The 13,870-nt window shown below is 36.5% G+C and overlaps 1 protein-coding gene across 3 annotated transcripts in view; it reads right to left on the reverse strand.

Annotated features, from left to right (window-relative positions):
* The window catches only part of LOC149793310 (uncharacterized), a 46,236-nt gene that overhangs the window by 14,273 nt on the left and 18,093 nt on the right, over positions 1–13,870 (reverse strand). For 2 of the 3 annotated variants that reach the window (XR_016422758.1, XR_016422759.1), the window contains exon 2: positions 1,044–5,567. Coding sequence is in view for 1 of the 3 variants with exons in the window: in XM_089967279.1 (XP_089823405.1) it covers positions 3,045–5,006 (1,962 nt within the window). In the remaining 2 variants the exon portion in view is untranslated. Of the gene's footprint in view, positions 1–297; positions 5,568–13,870 lie in introns of those variants that run through there. The other variant, XM_089967279.1, reaches the window with a different exon arrangement.

Here is a 13,870-nt window from a genome sequence, read left to right on the forward strand (position 1 = left end):
TATTTCGATCGTATATTAAATAGCGGAACATCATTTCAAATTTGGTTGCTTCAATAAAAATATAAGATATAAAGATAAGTTCAAAATGAATTAAAGTAACAGATGCATCTGAGTTTTGCAAACCCTATAATATAGAATGAATAAAAATTGGAATAGCTACTGCAAAGAGTATAGCTTACCATAAATAGAAGAAAATGACTAGTATTTTTCCAAAATGGAAAGAAGAAAACAGAACAGTACAAGACACGCAATATATAATAAAATGCACAAAGGTACAAAAACAAATTCAGTCCAGAATAAGTGATCCGCAGATTTTATGTTCTTTTTAATCAGATACTCAACTGAAAATACATGGAGTGCCATCTATTGACATTTATTGAATATTGCTAAACTCCATAAAAGCTAAAGATGGACATCAGATTGATTATTTCATTCAGTGATCCAAATCCATATTCACTGTTCAAAAACAGGTATACGATTGCCAGCAAAAGCATCAAAACGTATAAAATGCCTTCTGAAGTCGAAATAGCAAATCATACTGTCATGGTTACTAAGGTCTCATAAATGATGACATTTTAAGTTGTGTTGTTCGGTATGTTTTTCATTATCAATCTTATTGCATGGTGGACAGACATTCCTAGCACTTGAGTTGTCATAATAATGTTTTCGGAATTATAAATGCATCAACAAGAAAACAACCAGTACACAATTATGTATATATAAAAAATTTGCTGTGTTTGATTTTGCAAATTATCCCTCGACATAAGCTAGGTTTCTTTGAGGCAACAACTGCGTTTGTATTTTTTACATTCTATTTTAAATTAATATTTGTGAATAATATCAAACTAGTACTTAAATGGCAAAAATCCAGTGAAGTATCCGGTTTCATTTTATTTCATATAACCATCTTAATGTACATTCTGTAAATAGTTAAGTAGTCAGTTGAAAGAAATAAACGATGCTTTATTGTATTTTACACATCTGATAATTCCTTTGTTTGTAATCTTTAATTTCTGATGAAATGAATCTAGATCTCTTTTTACCTTCAATAATCTGAATTCTTTTTCCACATGACTATTTCCTTAGCATATGTTGCCTCCGACACAGTTTTCCTCCATTTTTCGTTATTTGGCAAGCGAAATGACATATGCGTACGCATAGCTTTAATGGCTAGATAAATGTCGTGCAACCTTGTACCTCCGGACACTGTAAGCACAATATATGAAAGGATGCGGTGAATTTAATTTTAATTGTGCATTTGAAAATATTGCATATAAAGACGATTATTAATAGATGTACATGACCAAATATGCGTCGATGACAATATAAATTTTTCCAATGGTTTTGATAGTCCAATTTTAGGGCAATTTGATTCTGGACAAAGAGCTACATGGCAAAATACAATTAAATTGGAGAAACAATTCGTATTACTAAACTTTTTAAAAAAATGAAAATCTGTTAACAAGCTAGTAAAATTTAAAAAACAGAGCTTAGAGTATATCATTTTATTAACAAATCCAATGATAAAGATTTCGAAAACCTACCCCAGGAATTTTTTGTACAGATTAGATTTAGATATATTGGAGAAACGGAGGAATCTGTTGTCCGTTCGGAACATCGCACTTACAGCAATGGACAAAGTACAACGGTAGAGACACAAATTAAATATCAGCCGGGACCCACTGTTGTACAAAGGCAACCTATAAATATCTCTTACGAAATAGACCAAACACTAAACCCATAAATTAATGGGTAAGTGAAACTGAGACTTGAATGACAAATACCCAAGCAGAAAACTTCCACTTGTAGTATTTAACAAAAGATTTTTCACTAAATAAGCTGAAAGATAATGGCCGCTTGGCCATAACAAGACTGTCCTTGTCAAATCAGACACAATCCAGGACACCTAATGTTGTAATATATTTAAAACATATTGAAGAATTAACCAAAGCCATAAGTAAAAATGGAGTATCATAAAAGCGCCATGCCAGTTAGAAAGTGCTGGAGGTTATAAAGGCAATTAGTTGGATATATAATGCAATTAGATGAGGTTTCTTTTCTTCAAAACAAAACAACAAAAGATTAATGAATATGTTAGAGAACTGCTTCCAGTGGGACAATGGCTTAAACAATTGTTTAGAGAAAAGGGTGCAACAATAAGCATAACTATGACAACTGTTGTTGGGTTTAAAGAAATTTTTGAAACTGCATAGTATGAAGTTTCGGTAGAGGAGGTGGAATACATTAAAGAGCAAAGAGTAATTCGTTTATCATCAAAATTGAAAATCCTTCATAAATGAGGTAAATATGTGTTTGAGCTACCTACAAATAAGAAGCAGCATTGGATGTAACTACTGGTAGTGTAATAAGGCGGTTATTAGGAATGTTGGACAGTTTCTTTCTTTCCTACTTGAACGTAATCCTTTACCGGTTTTCGGCATTAATGGGTTAGTGATATTTGCAGTCCTGATGTAAATATATCATAACACATAATCAGAGCTTAGTAAACTATTTTAAATGGTATTTCCTGAAACTATATGTATCAATATAAATGTTTATTTCTTGGTCAATATTGTATTCTTTCGCTTCTAAATTATGATTTTTCGGGGCGGGGGAGGTCTTCTCAAAGAAGTTTAATTGCCAGCGCTTGTAGTTTCGGTTTGGTGGTCGAGATTGATATTTTAATGCCAGTTTAAACTCGCCTTTAGATTTTTGTACTTCGTTATTATTGCCATCATTGCTACCAACTTTCATCATCATGTTACTATATATTAAAATATTAAATGTTCACCTTCAGCTGCGTAGCTCCACTACAGGTGTTTTCTTTTTCTCTGTATTGATGCAATGAATTTGTTATTTTTCATAATAACGCGATAAAAGAGCACGTGCTGAAAGTATTGATATTGACCTCGGCCTAACGCAAATTATAATTCTTACAGTCGGAACACATTCACTGCCTGGTCATAAAGTAGATAACTATTTGGCTGTTTATCTATCATATATAAAAATGGACGAATTCAAAGAACAGAAACCCGACAGCCACGTCATGTTTTGCAGTAACAGTACTGTTTTAGGAATTTATCACCTATACAGTGAGATTGGTTGCCATATCGATTTATCCTGGTCGGATTACCAATCAAATTCATAGATGTTTTTACCACTGTGTCAAGTGATTCTCGAAACTCTTCATACACTACAACTCCCTCAAAAAGTCCGAAACCGGGAACAGTCTCTACTGTAAGGGTATATCTTCCGGTATAATCTTGTTCTGTAGGAGAGAGAAAGTGCCTAAATTTTTCCCAGACTGATAAATCCATTTCCTGGTTTCTGTATATGACACGAGCGTCGGCCACGCGTGTTAATTGTAATTCATGGCAAGATATATTGAATTTTTCTAATAACTTATTTATATTGTTAACAATATGATTTCCTAATAAAGCTGTTTTGAAATGTGATGGGTCTAGTTCTATACTTTCTTGGCAAGTGCAAAAATTGTCTGCAACTCCGGCATCTACACATGTGCGTTCTTTAGGTATTGGATGAAATAAATTTCGCGCCGTACGCTGGGAATAAACAAGACCATCTTTTTTGTATGCAAACCGTTTTTTGCTTATATCAGAGACTGTTTCGTGAATATCATACACTGTCACAAGCTTTTTCGAGTTTTCCATTAAATTTGTATGAATCCACGGAAATCGCCTTTTCAATGATTCTGGAACATAAACAGACAGAAAGGGAAGACTGTTTTCCAGTCGACCTACGTAAGTTGTACTCAACCCTCCCAGACGGTATCCATGATCACTCAACACTATCATGATTGAATTGTTCAGATGACCTCTATATTTAAGAAACTGAAAAAACTCCAATAAAGGTCGATCTCCTTGCCATAAAGACGTGTAGCTCTCGTGGCTCAATTGATTATTCCAAAAAAAAGCAAACCGAAGTTTATTTTTAAATTTTTCCAAAAACCGTCGGAAAAAGTCGAGAACAATGTCATATTGGTGTAAATTTCCGTAGCATTCTGATGTAACCTCAGGAAGTGGAGAGACAATTACAGGAGTAAATTTCGCCATGGCTAGAGACATCGGCCGGAAGTAATATGACGTAGGTGAGTCAACAAAACCCTGTTTAATGTAGTTAAAGAGAGCTATTTCAGGTCTGTCCTCTACAAAAAGCGTCACGTGACTTCTGAATTCCTTCTCCTTCCACAGCAATGGCAAAGAATCCATTTTCATCAGATTAAGATAAAAAGGAAACTCAGTTTCACTTTTTCCCGTCAATAGAGGGCACAGATTTGGGAAGGTGTTCATGCCAACTTTCATATAGCCTTTGAAGTCGTACATATGCAATTCATGTATAAGATACTTGTACGTCAGAGGAAGGTTGCGCAGCACGTGCGAATGCGAAGCAGAGTCTATTCCAACGAAAAAGAAACTATATGTTTCGTTATCCTCAGGGGTGACAATATTTTTAAACGAAGACTCGAGATACTCTACATTCATATGAACAAAATCGTAAACTATAATCCCAGTCTTATTTTTGCACTGAACGCGGTAAAAACGTCCTGGAATAAAGAAAGGTAACAGGATCGCTTTCTCTGGTTCGAAAATTATGTCATTATCTCCAATCCTTTGAACAACCGCATATTTGCATTGTAACTCTTCAGTTCTTATTCCATAATTACGTGCTGAAGTTTGATTGAAATCAATATAGCCGTTGTGATCGACATACATAAGGGGAGGCAGTTTGGGGCATTTCGATTCTGTTTGTTTTATGTAGTTACTTATAGAAATGTCCCATGGGTTCAGATCTGGAATTCGACATGGCTGTTGATTTAAATAATTCCGACTAGATATTGTTTGGAATCCGTACTGCAAGTAACTAAAAATAGCCAAAAATATAATTCCCAGTAAAACTATGAAAACGTATTTGCGTTTATTCTTTCTGCATTTCATGGTTGTGATCATTAACGACCTTCCCCGAGCATGCCAAGATGTATTTGCCATGTTTCTACCTTATCGTTTGAAAAATTGTTTTTGTCTTCAGTGATTTAAACTTTTTATTGTTCAATATAGCCAACTAGCACTGATCGAAATCCACTAATGCTAGATGAGAAATACAAGTACTGAACTTTGGAAATCTATGAAAGTATACGAAGAACATTCCCACAAATGTTTTTCAAATGCTTCTCGCTGGGGGGTGGGGGTGTTCTTTAATCGGGATATTCTGTTGTTCTATTTCTAGCTACTCTGCCACTAAGAAGGATGACAACACAGATGTTGAAAAACGTTCTTGTAATTTATCCTTGGTATACCTTTTTGTTTTTGATTTTTTTTCAGTGATTCGTCCCATAATATGTAATATAGAAAACTCAGTTTTTCCAAAAGAAGAATTTTCTTCATTAGATGAGGGAATTAGTTATAAATAGTACTTTTTTATTTTTTTTAAAAGTTCCAAAAATCCGCACTTCTCATTATCTGTCCGTATATCTACAGCTCTGTGGAATACGAACAAGTCCGTGCAAGAAGCCAACCTGGTCGCTGAGCACCACATCCACCAAGATATATCTGTAAAAAGTGAACAGAGAATTTTAAGAACAATATACGTTCTACTTGAGTACTATCCTTGTATTTCGTTTCAAGACGTTGTTTGAATTTATAACAATTCATTCTTACTGCCAACTTACTTGCCTCAAATCTGATATCATTGTGAATGTACACCGTCAAGCCTTGGAAACAGATGAGTGAAGTTATTGTTACGTATATTTAGTTTGATTTGTGCGTTGGTTTTTTCTCCATAATGATATGTTATGTATATCTGCATTATGTGATTGACTATGCTCAGTAACAAGGTTTAGGGATTACCTGACTACTCACATCTATTTTGTTTTTTTTTTCTTCTTAGATAAACAACATATTACTTAGCTAAGATGCATCTAAGATTTTAAATCCTATCTGAAGATCGCTATTAAATGGACTTATACATACTTACAGATGTTGAGTTGAAGGTCTAGCTTTTTTATAAATTAAGAATGCTCTAAAAGCAAGTTCTTTACGAATTTAATGAGAAAATGACCCTCAGCCTGGTTATGTCGATGTTTTTTAGCTTTTACTTTAGAATTACTCATTCCTATCTTAACATCAGTCTTAGACTAATTTTAGTTGTGTTTCTGTTGAGATGATTTTATTTATTTATTTTAAATATGCATTGGAATTATAATGTGGTGTTTGACCCTAAGACGAAATTACTATCTTTGAATTATTGTGATTTCATTTTAAAAAATCGTAATATTGTGATACATCAAGATATAAACAATAGTCCAGGTTATTGGCACATCAACACATTCAATATCGTAATTCATTCGGAACCAACTGGAATTCATTTTGGATAACTTTATACTTTTAGACTTGTGATATACTTTTTGGACTATATTTAATTCACAATATTAAAAGTTCTTTTGAAATTTTCACTTTGTATTCTATGAAAATAATTATTTGTTAAAGTTTACAAAAACGTGTTAGTTTTCGCACTTTTCTGTTACTTGGTTTAATACCATAGAGTCGTAACGATACTATCATTCCAACATCAGTATTTGAATGTTGTGAGGTGGCAAAATTCTAGTTTCTATCATGTGGCATTAATAGCTAGAGTGTTATTATCAATGAAAAAGGTTTTTTCCATCTTTTCACGGATGCCCTGCATGCACCTGCGAAACAGGTCCTTAAGCGCATCAAAAATAGGACATTTTGATGCCAAAGAGCTTGCGGGTAATTGGGAACAGACAGCATTGAAACTATCAAAGTCAAAGGAAACATGGCGCAAATAGCATCGTCAACTACAACAATGAAATCTAAACCTGTATTGAATGAATAAATAAATAAATAAATAAACGCACGCGCATATATATATATATATATATATATATATATATATATATATATATATATATATATATATATATATATATATATATATATATATATATAAGCAGCAGGGAAGTTTAACAGACCTTTTTTCCCAAGCAAAATAAACGCTCCTACGAGAACTTTCTCCGTAGAAGCCTCTATTTTCACTTTCACGGCTTTCCACGAGAGCTAATTTTCGCGCATTCCAGACTCGGTGCATCAGGTGTGTATACCGAATGTGCCATAAAATATAATATCCGAGACAGAAAATAAACTAGGCGGAATAATTTTTTTGGTTATTATTTTTTGTTGCCACGCGGGGTTGCTTTTTTCATGAATAAATTTGATCAAGACCGATACGATACCGACTACGTGGATCATGCAGATTTATCGTGATGAAACCATGCGGCGTCATCTGAGCTTGGCTGAATAGATTTTTAAATTTATTTATATCCATGTCACCGTTGCACCAGGTCTGATAGATATTTCTCAACGTGTGTGTATCTACGCCGTTGAACACAGATAAAATATTGCAATTGTCCCTGATCACCTTTGGAATTTGCGTATATCTCTGTGTCACGTAAATAACATCGGTGTTCTTGTGTCTGCCACGCGAAAATATTCTAGCCGGGTTAGTTTGTTTATCCAGCATAACATCGTCGTATACAACAAGATTATTAATATCACCGTCCAAATTCTCCACGGAAGGAGCTTCGTTGATATCTGTGATGAATTCGATCGTACCTTCGTCGGTATTGTCGCTAAATTCCTTTAGCACTTGGTAACAACGCTGATCGTCCACGGATGGTGCAACTAAATACAACCTATCCCATTTTAGCCATCTCATGATCAAATTTAGCAATAATTGCGTTTTACCTGATCCTGATGGACCAATGATTATCATTCTAATCGAATTCGGTAATGCAGCATGATGTTTCACTTGTTCGCGTCGTTTCGTGGCTGAAAAATCAATTACATTCATGTTACTAGAATACATGGATCTATATTGTGTTAAGTGTCGCACACACACAGCTACGATAAATCCAACCGAAATTGTTACACGCAACAACAGAAATGCAATCGCAGGAGAGTGCGAAGTTTGTAAGACACGCAAGTTTAGATTCACAAAAAAAAAAAGTAGAACCGGAGGAGATATCGCAGCTTCCTTAAAAACTCTACCTGGATTACCCTGGGCGAAATATCCCGGAGAGAAGCATCTACCAGGATATAATTATTGCGGACCTGGAACGAGACTCGATATCAGACTTGATAATAATAAACAACCAAAGCAAGGTGAAAATCCAATAAACGCCATCGATGGAGCTTGTTATGATCACGACCTCGCATATCGCAGCGGAGATTTACAACAAAGACATCTTGCTGATATCAAGCTAATTCACGCACTAAACGCGATTCCTAATAAAAATTTCAAAGAGAAATTATCATCCTGGTTGATAAAAGGCGCGATGAAAGGCAAATTAGTATTCGGCGCTGGTAAATAATATGGAAGATATATATTACTCTCCGCGAGGATTCTGGCGAGGAAAATCAGCGATCGCCAAACTCGCCAAAGCCGCATCGGTAAAAAAATCCATCGCTGAATCGTGGTTATCAAAACAGGCAATTTGGCAAATATATCTCCCTCCACCTAAAAAAATACCATACGCGAGTTTTACCGTCAGTGTCCCAAATGAGGTCCATCAAGCGGATCTAATGTTTCTTCCTCACGATACCGTCGACGGAGTCACATACAAATATGTCCTGACCATTGTCGATATCGCTAGCAGGTACAAGGAAGCAGAACAATTATCGAATAAAACAGCAACGGAGATCGCCAAGGCATTTAACGAAATTTATTCCCGATCCCCATTAACATGGCCGAATCTTCTCCAGGTTGATCCAGGTCGAGAATTTCTTGGCGCGGTTACTTCATTAATGAAAAAGAATAACGTTAAAATCCGTCGCGGTATCGTAGGTGTTCATCGCAATCAAGCTATCGTAGAAAGATTCAACAAAACTCTCGCAGAACGATTATTCGGATACCAATACGCGCGTGAATTCATTCAGGATAATCGATCTCACGATTGGGTATCAAGATTGCCTCATGTAATCAGCGCGTTAAATAACGAGACGACTCGAACAATATCAATGAAGCCTGCAATTGCAATTACAAAATCGATTATACCTCTGAAGCGAGATTCCACAATTCAGCCTGTACTAGGTAGCGTCACGATCAGGTATTTGTATAAGGAAGGTGAGGCTGAAGGAGGAAGAAAAAGAGCAACCGATCCAATCTGGAGCGTCACAACACACAAAATATCCGCCGTAACAAGATCGTCAGGAAGACCGGAAATTTATATTCTAGATTCGCTTTCGCCACAACGCGGATTTACCAAAGAGGAATTACAGATAGTCCCCGAAGATACTCAACTACCACCAGCGTCATTAAGATAATTTACTCGAATTCGTCCCAACTGGGATAGCTTTCTTACTCTCGACACGGCCAAATATACCAAATTTGACCAGGAGATTCTATCATCGACGATCCAAACCTGACCATCGACGGTTAATCCCTGCGATGAGTGTATCGTTGTTGCGTAACCTAATTTCCACGGTGATTTTTCCGCACTCAACGCGTCATTGACAAGATTAATATCAACGAAGATGATATCATTCAGGACCAAGTTTTTCTCCTCTCCGCAAGGCAAAGTAACATTAATATTTTGTCGCCGAGTATTAGCTGGCCTATAGCACAACGGTACCTGTAACGTTGGAAATTTCTCACAATGCAGCTTGAATAACATTTCCTGGATAATATCACGAATAATTTTCCTACTAGCGACGATCAAATGATCAGGACGCCACAAATTTAGGAAATCGCTCATCGGAGTCTCATCGATTATTTTTCTCATGACGTCGCACTGAATCTTATTCGGTTGTAATCGAATTATTTTTTTAAACTCGGTCAACAAAATATCCGTCGATCTATGATCAGCGTCAATTTCCTCGTAATAATCAACGAAGCTTCTGAGCCATTCGTGAGGCGATTCACCATCAATCGGATTAGGTTGGCCATGATCGCCGCACATTATCACGGCGGTATTTTTCCCCCCCAGCCAGGCTAATATCGATTTTAATATAGCTAAATTCACCGTACAAATCTCATCGAAGATTATAATCTTGTTGATATATTTATCGCCCATACGCACCGAGTCCCATGATCCACCGCTGTATTTGAAATAACTGTGATACGTGCAAGAATTAACGCCGCGCTGCTTTATTTCTCGTGCTAATCTGTGCGTCGGAGTTAATACGATCATGTCAGAATTTGCAAATAAATTTATTACTCGCGTTGTTTTACCGCTGCCGCCGGGTCCATTTAGGTAAACGAATTTACTGCGTGAAATTGGGTCGAACGCAGATGCGGCCATCGAAGATTCCAAAATTGAAGATTTTTCAAATCTACCTCGGTGGAATTCATCGCAATCTTCAACATCGGCGTCTTCACAATAATCTAGAATATCCTCGTTTTTTATTCTCCAAGTTCCCCATGAGCTACCATCGGTAATTAAATTTTCCAGCCTGCATTGGTATTTTTTATCGATATAGAACGAATCCGTCGCGACTCTTACTGCGATATCGGAAAATTTGTTTATCATCGATAGCAAATTTATACTCACATAAGCGAGCATCGATGATCGCAAATGCGTGTATTGCGCTGATTCTCCGTCAAGGTAGCTAATCACGGTACCTAACTTTGCTCCATCAATGATAATATTCTCCCTGTTGCAAAATATTCCTCGTGATACTGTATCGGCGATTATAAAATCCATCTCAGCGTCATTGATAAATAATCTAGCGTGTCGATGTTTATGATCAACGGATCCACCTTGAGTAAATTTACCAATTATTTTTCTTCCGATATCTTTCGCGTTATCACAATCCGTCGGTAACCACACATCGGTCTGTTTTCTATACGATATAATCGCCTCACTCACCGTCAACGACACTAACATCGACGAATCTAGCATATATCTCAATAACACCGTAGGGACCCAACGACGCTGAGAGAAATGCCTGTCGAACCAAATATAGCAGATTTTATGCAAATTTCAGCAAATTCAAACGACGCGACACAAGCGAATCCTGTCATGACAAAATTAGGCAACGGTCCGTTAATTGCCACTCTTGTCATCTCGCTGGTAGGATGACCGAATTTAGCAAAATATTCAGCACAATCGCCATATCCGAGAAAACTTCCAGGATAACACGCGCTCATGTCAACGGAAATCATATCCTCGAAATCGTACCTGGTATTCCATAGTCCGCCATGGCCGTATTCGATACAGCTACGTTGAATATCAGCAAGAAATTCGTTTCTTGTCGGTCTCCACGAGTTTTTCTCTCTAGCGGCATGAGCGGCCACAGACGAAATTGTAAAACATTTCGTTAGTAACTGGTCGGGATTCGACGAATATTTCACCGCGAGTTTTCTCATCGATTCATGTAATATTTCGTTCCTGTAAATATCACCACATGGCAGAATAAATTGATCATATCTTTCCTCGCTCGAGAATAACCATATCGATATCGGATCCGATGCGCTTAATTTTTTGATAAATCTGAACATGTCATCGGAATTATTCTCCGCGAAATTCGCGATATCTGCCGTGGAATTTTCCACGGGATAAAATTTAACCACACGATCCCGCGGAAATATCATTACCAAATGCGACCACGCATGAGAATTATGATCGATAATCTCGATTGGCGCTCCTCGGGATCTATACGGCGACGAGTATAATATTTCTCCCGATAACGTTTTCACCGTGATGGGAAATTTTAGTTTTTTACTCAACACAGCTACGTCATCTACCGATGCACCATCAGCGACGGTCTTCGCCCACGCATTAATTTTATCCAACCTCAAATGAGTCAAACCAGATCCACGTCGACCGTTTTTCATATGCTCAATAACACGTTCAGCCACGCAGTTTATCATCGGTGATTCTTTCATCGCAGGTAGGTTTTTTATATTCGGATTGTTATTTAGCCGATAAATACCATAAACAACAGCACTAGCTGGATACGATCTAGCATAATAAGGACCATCGATTCCCAATAACAATCCTGGTTTAGAATTTTTATCGAGAATAACGTTTTTCTTGCCGCCACGCACAGGATCTCGCTTATCGCGAATAATCCAAGTATCGTCAGGCATTTGTGCGATAAATTTTATTCCAAAAATAAATCGCTCTTCGGGGTGTTCGGTTTTTATGTGCTCGATTATTTTCTTAGCTCGCTCCAGGTTCATCGTAGCATCGATGGATTTGTTTTCCAGGTCGACCAAGTGTGAACCGCTCCATCATCGAAGAACTCTTTCTTAGCTCGGTCAACCTCAGGAATAATATATTCTGCCTCATCAAGATCAAATGCATCCATGATTATATTTTAGACAAATATCTAAATTAATAATGCATTGCAAATGGCTATTAATCGGTTCAACAAATTTCTGTGATAAATCCTGCAGAGGCGATTATTGCGGCGCTCATATACATGCGATTCGGCGTGGTAGTAAAGGACCACAGCGGTGCTTAGTTTGCCAAGTTGGCACGCGAGGGAAAACTCGATTGTGTCTGGCATGTGGAGGAAAGAATTATCGGGAACTAAGGCGATATTACGAAAAAAAATCTTCCTCGGTCATAACATGTGAAGAAGATTATATTAATCGATTTCAAGCTAATAACGATTTAGACAAAAGGAATATCTTATATGAATCAAAAATCAGCGATTCTTGAATCAATAATTCCAGAGAAAATGATTTCCGAGTTTAAAACTCATCCTACGATCACGGGATACGAGGCGTCACCGGATGGCATCGTTAGGCATATCAGAACAAAGAAACATGTCGGTATAATTGATAAATATGGATATCTCAAATTTACCATCAACAAAAACAAGAAAAGAAGATCCACAAGTTATTCCAATCACAAGTTCGTATTCGAATGTTTCCACGAGCCAATCGAAATCGGTCTTGTTATCGACCACATCGACGGAGATAAACTTAACAACAAACTGTCCAATCTCCGAGCAGTAACTCCGAGTGAAAATTCTAAATTTGGTAACGGCGGTGGATATCGACCAGCTAAGGCGGTTAAATCAATAAATAGAGAGACAAGCGAGGAAATTGTATTTACATCGATGTATGCAGCTGCAAGATATTTTGGTATTCAAGTAGCATCGGTGCATCATGCGACAGAAAAAATGATCAACGCGACATTTTCCTACAAATTCGGCGAGTGGATCGAATTTTATTATATTCCGATAATTTCAGACTCGGAAAATTAATTAAATATTACAAATTTGTATAATGAACGAGGAAAATATAAATAACATCATCGAAGCCATCAAGAATTTGAAAAATAAAAATATAAATTTATCTTCTGATTTGGACGCAGATAAAATCCGGTCCGAATTTGAGACGATCATCCAAGGAAAACTCGAATATAGATACACGCTACCATCCGAATACAAATTTATAAAGAAAATCCAAATTGTAATGTATCAATCACTCGCGATTGTCAGCGATGATCAAATCGAGGATTTTGTTAAATTATCGATGCTGGTAGAAAAAGTAAGGTCTAGTTTATCCGATGAGTACGAGTCAAGAAAAATTACTAGCTCGCGCGTCAGGCAGCTAAAAAAGCTAGTCGAGGAGAATAAAAATTAAAATTAGAATCGAAGATTCTCAAGATTTACTAAAATATAACGAAATTGCTCAATTTTCTTGATTTTGACTACCAACTACCCCGTCAGAAATAAGAAAAATTGATATTTTATTTTACAAAATACAAGAAAAATGTACAATTTTCTTCATTTTGACTACCAACTACCCCATCAAAATCAAGAAAATTCTAACTTTATCAAATTATTTTTATTTTTCATAAATAAATTTTATTTATTAA

The sequence above is a fragment of the Sinohyriopsis cumingii genome, chromosome 8 (genome assembly GCF_028554795.1).
Source record: "Sinohyriopsis cumingii isolate HCF-2022 chromosome 8, ASM2855479v2, whole genome shotgun sequence".
In the NCBI taxonomy this organism is placed as follows: domain Eukaryota; kingdom Metazoa; phylum Mollusca; class Bivalvia; order Unionida; family Unionidae; genus Sinohyriopsis; species Sinohyriopsis cumingii.